Here is an 11,771-nt window from a genome sequence, read left to right on the forward strand (position 1 = left end):
AATTACTAATCAGAATATAGGGTCCAAGGAAAAGCAAAATCATTTGTTCAACAGACCACGTCGCTATAGCAGTCAAGGATGGCAAGGAATGAAAGGTCGTGAAATTGAACATCTGAGGGTGGGCCTCTGGCATCTGTATTTGTAACTAGCAATCCAGTCAAATGAGCATAAACCATATGCAAATGGGTCTGGAAATCATCAGTGGATAAAAAGGAAATCTACTCAAGTGCCTTCCAATTTTAAATTCTTACTCAACATACATTTGAATCATGTTTAAACCAGTAATCTAGTCTGGGTGTAGCTCTTCAAAAGCATTAATTATTTTAACAAAATAGGTATATAAAGGAGGGAATTCAGGAGCTAATTAAGCTTTCTGGTCATAACTTTTTATATGCCTACACTGTTTAAAATCTGAAATCCGGCCTCCCTGGTGGCACAAGGGGTTAAGCACTGCACTATGAAGCAATCCGCAGCCTCTGCAGCACGAGTTCAATCCCCGGGTCAGCCAGAGAGCAGCCCTGGCGCAGCAAACTTCTCCTGTCTTGCCTGCTGCTCTCCTCAGCAGTGTATTTCAGTCTGCCTGTTTTGTTCCCCACTGTGTCTGGTGAATCCTCTCACCCCCCGCATCTCTGGCTGTACCCCAGCTCTTGTGTACATAAATAAATAAATCTTTAAAAAAAAAAGAAAATAAATATAAAATCTGAAATCCTTTCCTATCATTGAAAGCCTATTTTACCAAGAAAATCTAATTTTTTTAAGTTAACAGAACCTAAATACCTTCATTACATTGAGAGTTAGAAAATCAGTGCTGGTGAGGGGGCCTTCCTGGTGGCGCAAGGGGTTAAGCACCGCATTATGAAGCAATCTGCAGCCTCTGCAGCATGAGTTCAATCCCTGGTAGGCCAGGGAGCAATCCACATGGCACAGCAGACCTTTCCTGTCTCGCCCGCTGCTCCCCTCAGCAGTGTGGTTTGGTCAGTTTGCCTGTTCTGTTCCCCACTCTGTCTCTGGTGAATCCTCTCACCCCCCACATCTTTGGTCTGTACCCCAGCTCTTATGTGCATAAATAAATAAATCTTAAAAAAAAAAAGAAAAAAGAAAATCTGTGTTTGAAGTAAGTATGAACCATCTACAGAGTAAAAAGTCAAAGTCTGTGGTGTAATAAAAGAAATGCTGTAAAAGTCAAAGCAGGAAAGACATAAAAATAGAAACTTGAAGAAAAGAAGTTTCCACTTTTACAGCTGAACTGTCTTCAAATATCTAAAATAAAATCATTTGTAGCTCACGATTAAAAAAAAGAATTTCCATAACACTGTGAAAATTCAAACATTTTGTACTTACAATGGCTGGAAATTGAACGTCAATGTTTACATCTGAATTTTTGAAACCCAATCTGCTACATGATGAGCCATATAATCTCAGAGAACAATCTAAAAAAATTTAAATAAAGTCAGAAGTAAAGTAAAATTTCTCAAAAGTTATAACAAAACACTGTTATTTCAAAGATGGAATCATTGATTAAAACATCCCATAAAAGTAAAATTTTATTTTCACAATGTTTATAGAAGTACAATTTACACTATCTAGGAGCCTAAATGACCACTGATGGATTTTGATTGGATCAAGGTATGGTATATCCACACCATGGCATATTATATAGCTATAAAAAAAGGGATGATATCGATATTTTGAACAAAATGTTAGGGATGAGAGAATTATGTACAGAACTGAGGCAACCAGAGCTGGAGGGTAGTAGGGAAGTGACCCAATGGAACATAGTAGATTTGGAACCGGTGGCTAAAACCAAAGACTGTTATAGGTGGTGCCCCCTGGTGAGGGTACTGGTGAGGATAGACAGCCCCAGGGAAGATGTGGGGGGAAAAAAAAAATCAGTATGGGTGGAGACTCTGATAAGAAATATAAGGGCTGCAGTGCCTGGGATTTCAGCTTTTCCAGATCTTCAGGGAAAGTGGGATCAGTGATTTCGGCCCACACCATGCCTATCTTCCAGAAGTCTGTTGTGGGCCTCTGAAGAATGTGGATAGGCTTCCAGCAGCCAACCTCAGAGAGGAAAAGTTGGGAGGCTTTGGAAGTGGCCAAGCAATTGAAACTGCTCCTGGTTTGGCTGCTCTTACAGCCTGGAAAACAGGCAAAGACCCAGAGCCAGGTGCCTTGCTGAGCTGCATGAATGTGGGCTATTTGTTGGGTGGCCACTGCCGTTTTGAGTGTCACATGTCTGATGCTGTGCTGGGACATCTTGGCAGCTCCGTGAGCATCTCCTGTTGTGTTTTCCTCTGTCTTTGTGAGTTGGAACCTGGCCTATAGTCTGGCTGCCATGTGCTCCATGTCTGCAATGGCAGGAAGACATCATCTTGTGTTCAGGACTTCAAAACACTGGACACTGCTTCAGGTGAGGTAAACTGCCATTTTTGGCATCAGTGACTCTTTGCTTTTCCTTGGTTTGTTAAATAAATCCCATTATTGTTGTTCTCTGAACCTGAGTAGTCTTGCAAGCATGTGTGCGGGTGAAGAACTCAGAGGGTGACCAGTAAACTATTTGGGCAGTGTCCTTGGCCAATTTTAGAGCCCTTTGCTGCCCTGTATCAGATTGTTGGGGCACTGATTACAGGCAGTGTGTTAAGGGATACATAAATAGAGGTTTCAAATTATAACTCACAGAGCAGACACAATGATGTAAACCTACTTTACCTCAATAAACATAAAAGAGAATTATGTGCAGTGAAAATGGACAAGGGGATATAAGAGTTCCATAATTCCCCAATAATGCAGGGCATTTAACTTAAAGTACATGTAGATAGTACATTATTTTATAATGAAGGTAGGTTTAATGATAATGCATGTAAAAGTTTTTGTTTATTTGAGGGAAACAAGGAAAATAAAAACACACAAAAAATGAAGCGTTTCAAATCAACTTTAACTAGATGAAAATTACTAATGGTATGAAAAATGAAAAAACTTTAGGTAGTTAAGTAGATAAACAAATGTAGAAAATACCTGGTAACTTGTGTTGGAACACATTTTCCATCATATGTTTAATTTCTAGTCTCTGTTCCAAGTTCTCACAGTGTAAGCCAAATTCTTGTACCACTTTGTCAATGGCAACACCAATTGCATTTATCTGGGAGGGTGACGGCGGGGGTAGTGTTGTGAGCAACTCTTCCTCCTGCTTCTCCTTTTAAGATCAATATTGAGTTAAAAATTACTCATACAGGCCTCCTTGGTGGTGCACGGATAAAAGTCTCAGCGCTATCAAGCTATCACCAGCTACTGCAGCACAAGTTCAATCCCCAGCCAGGGAGGTGACCCACATAGCACAGCAGACCTCTCCTGTCTCAATTGCTGCTCCCCTCAGCAGTATTTCAGTAGATCTGCCTGTTCTGTTCCCCACTCTGTCTCTGGTGAATCATCTCACTCCCTGTACCTCTGGCCTAAACCCCAGTTCTTGTAAATAAATAAAATATATATTTAAAATAAATAAGTAAAAAAAATTACTCATATAATTTTTATCTTTTATGATTCACTGAGACAACATGTAAGGCAGAAACATCGAAATCAGTAATAAAAAACATGATTTGATTTATTATTACTGACATAAGGACATATACTTAGCTCTTACCAATGATTTCATTCTTTCTGATACTGTCCTTAAGAAAATTCATAAAACTGCCTAGCAAAACGTATCTGGCTAGCATAAAATGTTTGGGCTAAATAAATTCAATATAAATGATAAAGTTGGGCCTCTCTGGTGGTGCAAGGGGTTAAGCACTGCACTATGAAGCAATCCCAAGCCTCTGCAGCATGAGCTTGATCCCGGGCCCGCCAGGGAGCAACCCACATGGTGCAGCAGACCTCTCCTGTGTTGCCTGCTGCATCCCTCAGCAGTGTATTTCACTCAGTCTGCTTGTTCCGTTCCCCACTCTGTCTCTGGTAAATCCTCTCACCCTCCCGCATCTCTGGCCTGTACCCCAGCTCTTGTATGCATAAATAAACAAATCTTTTTTAAAAAAAAAAAATCAATGAAGTTATTAAAAATCACAGTTCTTAAGAAGTTACAAAGATAGGGCCTCTCTGGTGGCACAAGGGGTTAAGTCTCAGCACTATGAAGCCATCTGCAGCCAGTGCAGCATGAGTTCAATCCCAGCCAGGGAGCTGACCCACATGGCAAAGCAGACCTCTCCTCTCTCGCCCGTTGCTCCCCTCAGCAGTGTATTTCAGTCACTCTGCCTGTTCTGCTCCCCACTCTGTCTCTGATGAATCCTCTCACCTGCCATTCTGCCACACCTGACCTACACTCCAGCTCTTGTATGCATAAATAGAAATATAAAAAAAAAAGAAAGTCACAAAGATAGTAACAACTTACAGGTAAACCTTATTTGTTTCGGTTACATTAAGCTTACCTTAATGTTTTTCTTGTGCCTCTTCTCTTTGATGTGCTTATGGGCAAATGCAATGGATTCAATTAAAATATCACAAAGTCTGCAGGTGTACTTTGCTGTAGGGTAGTTTCGCGGTCGCTGTAATTTGAGATTTACAGACATAAATATTAATCCTCGAAGGTACAGGTAAAAATTATCCAGAAAATAACTTCCCCTTCATTTTACAATTATCATCATCACTATCCTAACAGTTATTTTTATTTGAGTCAACTTTTTAACTAGTAATGCTGAAATATGAATAAGCAAAACAGAGTATTTAATTCATTAAAGCATGGATTCTTAATTAGTAATAGTTTAGACCAAAATCAAGATTTTACCCTTTTTAGCCGGTCAATGCAATCTCTTTTCAATCGCTCTTCAGCCTGCTGTAAGCCCAGTAGCTCCTTGGTTGAAAGCACAGATTCATCAATCACAGGGCCTTCCAAGTCTCCCTCCTGTTCACTTTCCTCATTTTTAGTCCTTCGTGTCTTCCTAGGTCTGGACCTCTGCTTCTTGTTTTCTTAAGTTAGGGGGAAAATATTATTAGCAATATTGAAATAATACCGCTCCTGAGTAAAGAGCAGAATTTACAAATTTGTTCACTAAATCATGCAATGTCTGAATGAAATCTGAATATAAATCAAAAGAAAGATCGTTCTTCATGGATAAAAATGCTTGAATACACATTAAACACTTGGGCACATCAAAACAAAATCAGCATTTTGGAAAAATGTGAAAAGAATTCTACTTCCATCATAAAATTTAATTTTATCATCTCTTTCTGGTACACTACTAGACACACTCCGGCAACAGTAAAAATTATCACACGCAAATACACCTGTAATTTTAAGACACCTAATATAATGCATAATAAAAATGACTCTCTATATATCCTTGTATACCTGTTAAGAATACCTATTATTCTAACAAAAACTATCCACATTTGCTTTAATTTTTTATATGTGAACACTTCAAGAGGGCAAATAAACAATATTCCTCTGGAGAACACAGAAATCAGCTATATTCTTGTCTGGAGTGAAAAATTCATCACTGAATTGTAAATCTAGCCTCCAGTAATTGGGGCTTCTCTTGACATTAATCCCAAGAAGTACATACCAAAATTTCATTTACTGAAAACAACTATTTTCCCTTTTTCTTTACTTTCATTTCAGATTCTTTGAATGACCTGTACACTAAGAACATTTCCAAGGAAAAAAACAATTGGCAGTTGAAATAAAAGTTTCTACTAATGAAAGTTCTAAGTACAAACTAATTCATTTAATAAACTTTGCTATTAGTTCTATAAATCCTTAATGATAAATCTGACAGATCTATTCCTTTTTAAAAAACTTATAAGTGAGACCTCTCCCGACTCACCTGCTGCTCCCCTCAGCAGTGTATTCCAGTAGACCCACCTGTTCTGTTCCCCACTTTGTCTCTGGTGAATCCTCTTACAGCCCCCTCATCTCTGGCCTACAGCCCAGCTCTTGTATGCATAAATAAATAAATCTTCAAAAAAAAAAGTCTTTTATTTCACAAGATAGTAAAACAGAAACATATTTCTTTCTTAACTCCTCCTCTCTTATTCCAAAATAAATACTTCAAAAATAACTGTATTTGCTGTAATTTTCTACAGTGACTTCAATTTCTCTCCAAAAAGTACAATGAACTCCTTAATGTTGTTACAGAGAAAAATGGAGGCCTGAGGAAGATGATGGGGGCAGTTAACATTTCTGAGCATTTTATTAGGTGACAGATGCAACTGAAGCACTCTATGTGCACTGCCTCTTTTAATTACTATAGTGATTCTGTCATGGATGCTAATATTATTCCTATTGTACAGATGGGGAAAATACTGGTCCAAGAAAAAAAGTAACTTATCCAAGGACACACGACTAAGTCAATGATCCAAAACACAGAAAATGGTTAGAATTCTGAAATTCAGTCTTCTATTTAAATCATATTAAGAACTGAAAAAAAAATCTTACATCTCTTTGTGTAGCATACCCATTCACCACGTAGAATACACCAGAATCAAAAAGGTAATATAAACTTCTGAACTGAGTTCAGAGGCCTGCATGATAAAAGTCATATAAAACATCATTGGAGGGAATCTTCAAAGGCAAAGCTGGATATTGTTCAAAAAACTCCCACAATTTACTTACAGGAACAATATCTGGCTCACGCTATGGTTGTAGTAATATGAATTCTCTCTGTACAGCATTCCAAGTTTCCCATACTTTATTTGCATATGGCCCATTATTCCACTCCCAAAGGACATGCATATGAGTGGATGTTTTCCAGTTAAAATCATTATGCATTGTGCCAGTTAAAAGCATTGTGCCAAATACATTAAGTTGGCAATCTAGGATATATGAAGGATGAAGTAGGAGAGGTTGAAAAAAAGGAAGACTGAAAAAAAAGGAAGTATTAAAACAAAGCAACTCTAAGATAATTTTCCCAAATCATTTAATAAAATCCTTCCTTATTAAGTGCCTTTAAGGCCTCTTTTAAGATCCTTGGAATACCCTGGGACGTTTATACCTAGACTCTCTTCCTACAGTATACCAAATTTCACTTTTTTTCTTTAGCAAGATTTTCAAGAGATAGAGCCAAATAGTCCCTCCTCTTAACAACTGTGAGACACACCTGTACATCATACAGAAAAAATATGGGAGTTTTTAGAGCACCACCAATAAAAACACATTAAAAATGTATTTCTTGTTCTAAAGCACTTAAAGGCAACTACAGAAATTGCTTTATATGAACAAGTAAGAGTACATGTAAGAATTTTTAGAAAAAAAACACAAACTGAAAAGCCCAGAAATGATCAATGATTATTCAGTGACACTGTCAGATTCCAGGCCCGGGGAGCCTGAAATTAATGGCCAGAATAACTCAATACCTTAGTACAGTTTCACTTCCTCATCTACCACTCTGCACAAACAAGTCTGGATAAATTTAATCCCTTTTTGGTGCAACTGCCTGCTTTGCAAAATTATGATTCTACCTTTGATTAACATAAACTGCTTCAGACAATTCCTTCAAGTTCTTCCTTCCTTGAAAATTTACTACCTAAATGCTCTCCCTATGGTTTGATTCCATCATAACTAGAAGAAATTTTCTTTCGCTTTTCTTACCTTAAAAATATAAGACCGGGCCTCCCCGGTGGCGCAGCGGTTGAGCGCTGGATTACGAAGCGGCCCGCGGCCTATGCGGCACCGGTTCGATTCCCCAGCAGCTCCCCGGCCACCGGAGGAGGGTCCCACATGGCGCGCAGACCTCTCCTGCCGCCCGCTGCTCCCCTCAGCAGTGTATTTAGGTCCCTCTGCCTGCTCTGCTCTCTGCTCTGGCTCTGGTGAATTCTCTCACTCTCCCGAGCTTCTGACTGTACCCAGTGCATGTATAAACAAAACAACCAAACAAACAAATAAAACATGCCTCTATTAAAAAAAAAAAATCTAAAAAAAAAAAAAATATATAAGACCTTTTTTCCCATTTAATTCTAACCATCACAAGACTAAATAACTTTTTCCCATAAGTTAAATGTCAGGTCACAAATTCAAGTACACGTAACACATACTAATATGCTAGCTACTATGAGGTAATAGGAAAAGCATCTCTGGGGACCTAGAAGGTACCAATATTGCTGACATGCATTTAAATACTAAATACTTCAAAAGTGCTCAGTAGTTCACAATCCGTTTATTATGGTTACTAAAAAAGGCTTAGAGCCAATAAACTTAAGAGTTTGTTATCCCAAGTATTATTTTCCACCATAAGTTGCATTTTCAGGCTAAATATAATTTTATTTTCCTTTAAATTTATGGCTTCATTCATTTCGGTAATTACTGTTTACTACGTAAGTTATTTTCCCAATTATAGAATTCATTAAGACATGGATAATCTACTTTCACCTTTTGGGGGAAAAAGGGTGTCAACGATTACTTTGGGGCAATTATTACATACTGAGCACTTAAAAATGGGTTTTGGTTTTAATTAAATCAAAAGGCAAGCTTTTATCTGCATTTCTGACTTGAAACTTAAATGTTTCTCAATCTTTGTTTGCCATGCTTTTTTTTTTGTTTGTTTAAAGATTTATTTATTGGGCCTCCCCTGGTGGTGCAGTGGCTGAGCGCTGGGTTGAGAAGCCCGCAGCCTCTGCAGCTCAGGTTCGATCCCCTCTGGCCAGTGAGGTCCCACATGGCACGACAGACCTCTCCTGCCACGCCCGCTGCTCCCCTCAGCAGTGTGTTTTGTCAGTCGGCCTGTTCTGTTACTCACTCTGGCTCTGGTGAATTCTCTCTCCCTCCCGTGCTTCTTGGATTACTTCATAGTGCAGTGCTTAACCCCTTGCACCAGCAGGGAGGCCCTGTATTGCTTCCTTTTCAGAAGCATAATCTTGAACTTTCCTCTGGAGATTGATGCTCCAACCAACAGATATTATCCCTCTGAAGCAGGAAATATATGCAGTGCATGTATTTCTAAATCAAGCACTTCTATTTTTTAGCTTTATATTCTATTGTTCATTTTATGGACCCATTCATTATTCCATATGAAATAAATAATTTAGAAAATAACATACACACTACTCAGAAATTATGGTACAGTTCCTCACAAGCATCAAAGAGAGATGTTTACAAAAGCAAAATAAGTCTTATGGCAAAGTTAACTTTTAAAGGGACTGACATATGCAATGTGTTGAAGTTTCTAATATCATGATTACTAAAGTCCTTAAAAATATAAATAATCAGAAGCTATGAAATGGATCTACATTGCTGAAAATAATTAAACTCATTTAAAAAGAAAAGACATTGCTGACTTTGGGGTTGTAACTTGCCAAGTAGGAACATATTACCAGGGCTTCCAGCTTCCATCTCTGATGTGGCTTCTAGGCTTGTTAGATCTTTATGAAACAGCCGTCTCATAGTTCTGCAGCCTCTTCCCTCTTGCCACCTATAACCATCTTCATTTTCTTGAACAGGGTCTCTTCTTGGTCGGTTTAAAAAAGGAATTCTAGGTCCAGGTTTGAACTCTCTCCAACTGTCTGAATTACCAGGAAGCTCATCAGGTAGCCATCTCTTGCCCTGATCTTTGTAGTTATCATTTATCCAAGCTGGTTGACTGTAAATTGGGTTTTTAAATGCATATGGATTGCTGGAAACAGCAAATGGTCCTTTTCTGGGGGTATTCCCATAGTTTCCTGGTGTTATTTTCTTTTTGGGAAGGCCTTTTTCCACTTTACTGCTATGACCTTTAGCATAATCATCCATTATTAAATAATCTTGTTGGAGATGACCCCTTCTGAAATCCTCCTCATCTATAATCCCTCGGTCTTTAGCACGCTTCACAAAATAAGGTTTTGCAGCATCTCCCATGGTCTTTTGAGTTCAATTTTCTTACTTTGCACCTGAAAGAAGGCATTTTAGGGAAACTTCAAACTCAAGCAAGAATGTCATACCAAGTATACAAAATACCGCACATTTATTGTGCACATTATCAAAAGCCTGTAATTCTTTTCTAGCTTTTTCTTAATAAAATAAATTCCAATCACACTCCCATAATCAGCATAATTAGACGAGAAGTTAAGAGATTTAGTCCTAAATGCTTCATAGATATTAGTACTATTTCACGCGAAGATTAAAACTGAATAAGGGAAGCTCCCTATAGTCTATAGAATTGTAGCATAAAATATTACACCCAGTAGATCGCCTTTATGACAAAGGTATCTCTTAAAAATAAACCGTCACCCCAAGCCCATACATACATTCACAAAACTCTCGAATCTTTTTTTTTTTTTAAGTTGCCAGTTACTTTTAAGTGTTACACAAAGTAACCCATACTTTTTGGGAACACAGTAGATATCCACTCAGCTCCTCTTCTACCCCTTCTTACCCGGGGGCCTTGGCTTCCTTAACACTATCAAAAACGACAGGCTTCGCTCGCTAGGGGTACGAAGGAGATGGGCTCCGGACCAAGGCTCCGCTCTAGTCATAGGGGCGGGGTTTACCACCAAAGAGCAACTACTGCTAACCTCCCCACTCTCCAGCCCCAAGCAAGTTTGATGCCTTCAAGAACCGCGATTCTCCGTGTTCGATCTCCATCTGATCGCCCATCCCGATCTGCCTCAGTTTCCACCCTTGGTGCAGGCGGCAAAAAAGGGGGGGGGGCAGCAACTACTGGCCACCGAAGGGAGATCAGGAAGCAGGAAGTGACCTGCCTCCTCGATGGGGTTCCGGGGTTCCCCCGGCGGCACCGGGGCCGGGACGACTGCCTCCATCCAAACCTCTTTTTCGGCCCCGACAGTGTCTGACACAAAGTGAAAACGCGGAGTCGAACCCGAGAACTCAGTCCCCGCTGGCTGGGGGGCTCCCAGTCCTCGAAACTGGGGAGAGGAAGCCGGCGAAGAACTGAGTCAACGTATCTCCCGGCCCCGACCCGCCCTCTACTCCAGAGACCCGGGAACCCACCGAAGACCCACCCCGGAGGCAAGCCCGGCAGGAACGCAGAGAGAAGGCGCCCGGCAGCACTCACCACGGCCGCCGCGATCCTCCGCCTCTTCCTGTCCCGGCTGGGCTCCCTCTCCGGGTTTTCCCTCGGCCCCACTTCCGGCGCTCAGCGCTGTCTCATTGTGCGCGATTGGGAGCCGCCGGCGTCCCCGCCCCAGCGCGCCGTCGCGCACGCCGGAAGCGCGCTCCGCGTCCGGGGGCCGTCCCCGCCCCGCCCGCTGCCGTGGCGCCGCGCGCACCCCTCCCCCTGGGATGGGGCGTGGGGTGCGGCGGGGCTCCCCGCGCCCTGCCCACTCGATGGCCGCCGACCCTGCGTGGGGTGCTTCACTTTCCCTGGCTCTGGAAGTGCGGGGGCGTGGGGAGAAGCCTCCGCGCAGCCGCCAGCCCCGGTCAGCGCGAAGGCTGGACTTGGTGCGTGGACGCTGCTGCTGGGCTCCGGGGCGAGCTGAGCCTGCCCTGAGACCCCCCGCGCGCTGGCTTGTTTCCCGAGACTTGTTTCCTGAGACTTCCAGCCCATTGAGGTCTTAATTACCACCCTTCTAGAAACACCAGGGTTTAAGCACGCACTGTTCATATAGACTTCAGTGTGGCCAAGGGAAATGCTCTGCCTTTTTTCTTAGGTTATATGCAAATTACTTTTGCTTTTTTTTTTAAAGTGTGATTTGAAGAATGTAATTGCAAAGGATGAAAGGGAGGGTCGTACTCAGGTTTTTGAACCACACCTAAAGGGCGGGGACCATCTTCCCTCTTTTTTTGCTTCTGAAAGCCTGGAGCAACTAGGGAACGCTGAGAAAATGACTTTTCATTTGAAGAGTATTTAAACTTA

At 41.1% G+C, this 11,771-nt stretch overlaps 1 protein-coding gene across 2 annotated transcripts in view; it reads right to left on the reverse strand.

The window, feature by feature from the left end:
• The window catches only part of TUT7 (terminal uridylyl transferase 7), a gene marked incomplete at both ends in the record, with an annotated part of 69,339 nt that extends 59,525 nt beyond the window's left edge, over positions 1–9,814 (reverse strand). For both annotated transcript variants that reach the window (XM_084236985.1, XM_084236984.1), the window contains 5 exons: positions 1,342–1,430; positions 3,016–3,193; positions 4,419–4,535; positions 4,775–4,956; positions 9,295–9,814. In XM_084236985.1, the coding sequence (XP_084093111.1) occupies positions 1,342–1,430; positions 3,016–3,193; positions 4,419–4,535; positions 4,775–4,956; positions 9,295–9,814 (1,086 nt within the window). The remainder of the gene's footprint in view (positions 1–1,341; positions 1,431–3,015; positions 3,194–4,418; positions 4,536–4,774; positions 4,957–9,294) is intronic.
• Between the last annotated feature and the right edge of the window lie 1,957 nt (positions 9,815–11,771).

This window comes from Talpa europaea (assembly GCF_964194135.1).
Source record: "Talpa europaea genome assembly, chromosome: 7".
NCBI classification, from domain to species: domain Eukaryota; kingdom Metazoa; phylum Chordata; class Mammalia; order Eulipotyphla; family Talpidae; genus Talpa; species Talpa europaea.